This window comes from Berghia stephanieae, chromosome 11 (genome assembly GCF_034508935.2).
Source record: "Berghia stephanieae isolate SIO BIC M18660-M18661 chromosome 11, UCSD_Bste_1.3, whole genome shotgun sequence".
In the NCBI taxonomy this organism is placed as follows: Eukaryota; Metazoa; Mollusca; class Gastropoda; order Nudibranchia; family Aeolidiidae; genus Berghia; species Berghia stephanieae.
Window position 1 is genome coordinate 34606225 of NC_088370.1, and position 5837 is coordinate 34612061.

Consider the following 5837-nt stretch of genomic DNA (forward strand, 5'->3'; position numbering starts at 1 on the left):
ACTCCAATTTCGTGAAACCTTGTGAGTCCATTTCCATGTATCATCTTGATTCCATCGCTTGAGATCATTTTTATTCCGTCTCTTTGTGCGTGAATAATGTCTCATGATGTTTGCGCCCGTGTATTGTACGGGAGAGTTTACAGTCCTAATCGAACCTAAGGTTACTGGAGCTGTGTTTGTTTGATCTGGTTTCCATTGGCATTTTTGACATGACTTTATATGGCTCTTGATGTCATCCGAAATACCAGGCCAGAAATAGTGGGCTGAGATGCGCTCCGTTGTGGCAGCGATTCCCACATGTCCTTTGAAAGGTATGTTGTGTCCCATGTCTAGAATCTGTCGGCGATGCGTAGAGGGGACGACGAGCTGATGGCGTTTTTTGCCAGAGACTCTGTATAACAACTCTTGTTGTATTATGAAATCTCCCTTTTTATTCTTGTCACTAACTTCCGTCACTTTGGCGAAGTAGCGTGAGAGAGTCGTGTCCTCGGTCTGTGCCTTCCTCATTTCCTTTGGTCCAGGATTTTGTGATAACGGCGGCATATTCCGTTGATCCTGTGCTCTTGTCCTCGCGTGACAGGCGTGAAATGGGTGTTTGGGCGTTCCGAGAAATACGTATTTGCATCCAAGGATGAGAGGGTAAGTAGGTGAATCTAGTACTCCTGCAGGTATAGTTCCTACTACGTATGGAGAGGTTATTTCGATATTAGCAATCGGAAGTGGCAGAGATGGGCTGCCTGTAGTGGCGCATTGAATCTCGATAATCTCGCCTGTGAATTGGTCCGGCCGAACCAAGTCTCGTGCTACGACCGCGTGATAGTCTAATCCCGTGTCGTAGAGAACGGTCACATTCTGTCCATTTACCTTGACTGTGTCAATGACTGGAGGGTGATTCGAAGATTCTTTTGTTTTATGAAGTGGGTGGTTCCCAACTGTGCGACCTACATTTACACTGACAGGTTTTCCCTTTTGATGGCCGTTACGTTTGTTGTCGCGACGGCATTCCTCTGTCAAATGTCCCTTCATATTACAGTTCTTGCAGTATACGTGTTGTTTGTGTTGTGTTGTGTTACTTCTTTCGTATTGATTATTGTTATTCTTCTTTTCGTATGATGGTGGAGATGTAGCTCTATCTTCATGTGAGGTGAATGGGTTTTGAATCCGGTGTTGTCTCCTTTCTGTGAGGTGATTTTCTTGCGCTGTGGCAAAACGGTCAGCACATGTTACGATATCGTCCAGTTTATGAGCGCCTTGCTCATCGACAAAACGACGGACATCCAGGGGCATTGCATCTCTCAGCTGTTCCACCATGATAAGCTGGTTTAATCCCTCATAGGTGTCTGGGTTGCCAGATAGTTTCAACCATTGTTGGAGGCTGAGTTGTAGATGATCTGCCAATTGGTGGTATGTTTCATGCCTGTCCTTCCTTAATGTTCGGAATCTTCTACGGTAGGATTCTGCGCTGACATCAAAATGTCTCAGTAGGGATGACTTTAGCTCCTGAAAGTTATTTTTGTTGTCCTGTGTCAGGCGAGAGTAAACATCATAGGCTTTGCCCTTGAGATGCTGAGACGCTTTGAGTGCCCATTTGTCCTCCGGAAGATCATATGAGATCGCTAACTCCTGGAATCGCGTTAACCATTGATCAATCCCTTCAATGTGTGGGTTGAAAGTTTCTACCGGGAACGACATTACTTTATCAATGCTCCCATTGCTCTGACTAGATGGAATGGGGCTATGGGTAGAGAGTCTGTTTTCTGCCATGTCTCTTGTTAAAGATATTTCAATTTCTTTTTGGCGGGTGCGCTCGCGTTCCGTCTCCAGATCCATTTCCAGCTCCTTGTTTCTGAGCTCTTTCAAAGAATATTCATGTTCATGTTTCCTCTTTTCCTCTCCTTCCAGTCTGGCAATCTCCCTCTCTGCGTTCTCCGTCACGTAGGCGGATAACTGTTCACCTGATAGGCCTAATTCTTTTCCTAACTGGATAAACTCGCGTCTAATTGTAACGCCAGTAGCCATGGCTGATTAATTACAGATTGAACAACTGCAGAAGGTGAATGAGAATGATGCGATAGGTGGAAGGAGGAGTAGAGCAGAAAGTAAACAAATAGAACTTTGCCAGTAAGGGTTAAATATGAATGAAGAATTCTGAAGCACAGATAATGAATGATAGTGAAGTAAGTGACAACACGCTGTTGAAAAGTGCTAGGTTTCGCTAGCCAAATTTCAATATATGACACACACAGTGACCCAGTACTTAGAAAGAGTAGTTATTGCCTGGGGCTTAATTTGGCGTGCTCGTGTCAATAGAGAGATAATACTATTTACCATTACACGTGTAAACAACAACTTGCAAGATGACCTAACTTGAAGTTAGAGTGACTGTAATTTTTAATTAAGATTTGTTTAACTTAATTTTTGAAGGGGGGGGGGGGGGGTGCTCTCGGAAGGGGGGGGGGGGGGTATTCTCGGCTGAAGGTCCAGAATTTATGGCAACAATGGCATAAAAAAAAGTGGCAATGAAATAACAATTTATGTTTTGTAAACTGCTTTAAAATTACGTTGCCTAACTATGCATAATTAAATTAACATGGTTGTCATAATCATAATCATAAATCAGTGTTAGTAAACTAATTATAGATTAGTGAAAATATAGAAAAATGGGCATGTTCCAATTTCAAATGTAACCACAGTGACTTTTCAATAATAAATAAGATTTCTTCCCTATGATATTTGAATTAATTAATCAAATGATTTATTGATTGGTTTGATTTAAGGTAGATATATTTACGAGCCCCCAATGTAATAGAATGCTATTGTTAAATTGAGATAGTAGCAGAAGTAAATAATGGGTGTTTAAATATTATATCTAAATTAATGACTCACATATTATATTATATTAAAGATTCATAATCCCGGACGAGCCCCCATTTTGTGACGGGTTGGTGTTATTGTTGTGGGATCGAGTCCAACCGATAGCTCAATGGTCTGGATTCGAACTAGTACGCGCGCTATGGCTCTCGTTACCAGCTGCACCACTCAACCTATATCACAAACGGCTCAGGTTTAATCTAGGGGAGATCAAGAATTGCCTTAGGGTCCCTTATAACTTAAGTGTATTAATAACAAGTGAGTCAAGACAATAGTAACGCCCAATGCACTAATAACAATTCTATACATAAAGTTTAATTAGATTGTTACAGGAAAAGATAGAAGAATAAGTATTTATTTGATATCAGGAAGAATAGCTCTAATTGAGTGGATCTAATCTATTATATATTTATTTGTTTGCTTTGATATAATCATATGTGTCCGTGGAAAATACATTTGAAAATGGTATAAGCCCGTTTGGCTTATCTTTATCCCGTCGGCTTGCTTGACTGAGGCAAATGTATCAGCTAGTTCCAGGGTTGGCGCCTGCTTTGCAGAGTTTTCTGGACATCACAACAGTGTGTTGTAGTTAGGCTGACATCAGGGGTTTACCGCTGTTCAAGGACTGGGATGCAGGGATTCGGCACAACTGGGTGCTCCAACGACACGGAAAAGGACCAGGAAAATGGCCAGGAATCAGGATCAGGACAAGGACCTTCAATTTAAGAGTTAAAACAACAAGGTCTTAGAGCCAATCGAGTTTGTCTTTCGCCACCGAATCGTCCTTGAGCGACACATCATAATAGCCTTTATTTGCCGACAAAGGCAAGGAGAAGCAGTAACTTCATGATAATGGGAGTTAGTATATGTTTTTAACATCAACTGACAGTCGAGCTATCTTACATGATGAGAATTTAACAGGGTTGTGTCCCTGGTATTTCTTTATTTATTTTTATTAATTATAATGGAGGTTATGATGTGTGGCCGGCGATTGGCGGTGGGGTACAGACATTCAAGCAATATGCATATTGAATATAAATGAAATAATAACATTGATCATAAACAACTGTTAACTATAGAATAAGATACATATAGATATAGTTTTGTACAGGTATTCCAACTTACGAACATCCATGGAATAGCACAATTAAAATATATACACAAACTATAATATTAATAATAGATTAAATTGAATTCACAGTAATATCTCGTTCAACTTTGAATGTTAACCAATAATTCATTTTACCTCCAGCCGAGATAGACAAACTTTTACAAGTTTGAAATTGGAGAGATAGCTCTTTTCTCGTGGGCTTCTTAGCGTGTGTGTGATAAGATTCCTAGATGAATTTGGTTTTATGAAATGGAAAAGAGCGTCTGAATTATGGGAATAGCCAATCCGAAGAATCTTCCTGTTTTAGATAGCCAATGATATCCAGATGCTTTGGTAAGAAAGAATAACGGAGAATTGCCGGAGAGACAAGAACAGTAATTGCAATTAAGCGACTCTTGAACGAGACAAGGACCTCAGGGCATATGCACGATGGCGACTTGTTTGGAAAAAGTAATTAGCAGGTGGCATGAATACAATGGGCAGACAATTTGAACAGGTAAATAAGCCTTAAGCTGAAAGTGAATGTTCCGTTATACAATGGAAATGTTTCCCACCTAACGACCAGAATTTCCGTTAGAAAGATTTGGAGCTTTATTGGAGAAAGGCTGTCCATGTTTTGATTATCTTACTTGAGGTGTTAATCTGCCTTGGCAAATATATATGTCTCGTCCACTAGGTTTGAAGTGGTTTTGAACCGAGACGCTGACGAATGATAAAGAAACACGCAGTGAAAGAAAATCGCTCGTCACAATCATCACCATCACTATCATCATCATCATCATCATCATCATCATCATCATCATCATCATCATCATCACCATCACTATCATCATCACCACCATCATCGTCATTCCTCACTCTGGTCAGATAAGACATTCTAGAATCCTCCAGTCAATAGTAGATATTATGATATGCATGGATGGTTGAACGGGTTGTTGTTGTTGTTGTTGTTGTTGTTGTTGTGCCCTCATGCTGGGCTGGATTTCAACTGACTCCTGTGTCTTTTCTAGTCAAATCTCAAATCAAAATTCAATGTGTGTACATATACGACATGTCGTTGTTTATACTGGACGTGTTGTGTGTACACATACAGACATACATGTTCGTGTGTAAGCTACACATACGTGTCATGTGTAGTGTGTATTGTACACACATTCACATCTTATATGCGTTTGTACTCAACTGCTATTGAAGTTACGTGGAATTTTGTTCTTCATTAAAAAGATGTTACCCAACACGTCAATCAGGTGTTTAAGTAACGAAAATTATTGAAATGTAAGGTTCAATTTATTGAGCGAAGACAGATACTGTGGACGTTTCGAATTTCCCCTTTATCGACAAAACGATGACGATTAAGGAAATCTTGTATTTTGACGAAATGGAAAAAGATAATTTTGTTGATTTTCAAAATGATTGAATTGAGGAAATGTAACTCCTTAAAGTTTTGGATTATCAAGTGTTGGGAATAAATTGATCCACAATGTTTTAAGTTATAGACAGAATGCGCTTGGCCAAGGAGTTCACAACATTGCCATCCGGAAGTATAACGGACCAACACACAAACTCTGTGTAACCATGAACTTTTATAGTCTGGTTAATACAGTTTAGTGAGAACAACTCACAAACGCGGATGGCAAAAACAATAACAAAGGCCTGAGTGACGTCATCTGCATACTATCTATATTTATTTGGTTGCATTTATTGATGGAATTGTAATTTTAAATAACGTATAGTAAATAATGTTGTAACCAGCGACTGGAGCTGTCACTGAGAGGAACGGGATTGAGCGCTATAGAGATGGTGGTGATGATGATAATGATGAGATGATGATAAGAATGATGATGATGATGATGAT

General features: G+C 39.8%; 1 protein-coding gene and 1 long non-coding RNA gene across 2 annotated transcripts in view; both read right to left on the reverse strand.

Annotated features, from left to right (window-relative positions):
* LOC144956504 (uncharacterized) overlaps positions 1-2389 on the reverse strand; it is a 4789-nt gene extending 2400 nt beyond the window's left edge. Inside the window, exon 1 of the mRNA XM_078887046.1 lies at positions 1-2389. This exon is cut by the window's left edge and continues 2400 nt beyond it. Coding sequence (XP_078743172.1) covers positions 1-2019 — 2019 coding nt within the window. The 5' untranslated portion in view covers positions 2020-2389.
* An 876-nt stretch (positions 2390-3265) lies between these two features.
* Positions 3266-4425, reverse strand: LOC144956505 (uncharacterized). Its single transcript, XR_013641963.1, has 2 exons — positions 4118-4425; positions 3266-3586 (listed from the first exon to the last, which is right to left on the reverse strand). It is a non-coding gene; the product is annotated as an uncharacterized LOC144956505 (long non-coding RNA).
* Between the last annotated feature and the right edge of the window lie 1412 nt (positions 4426-5837).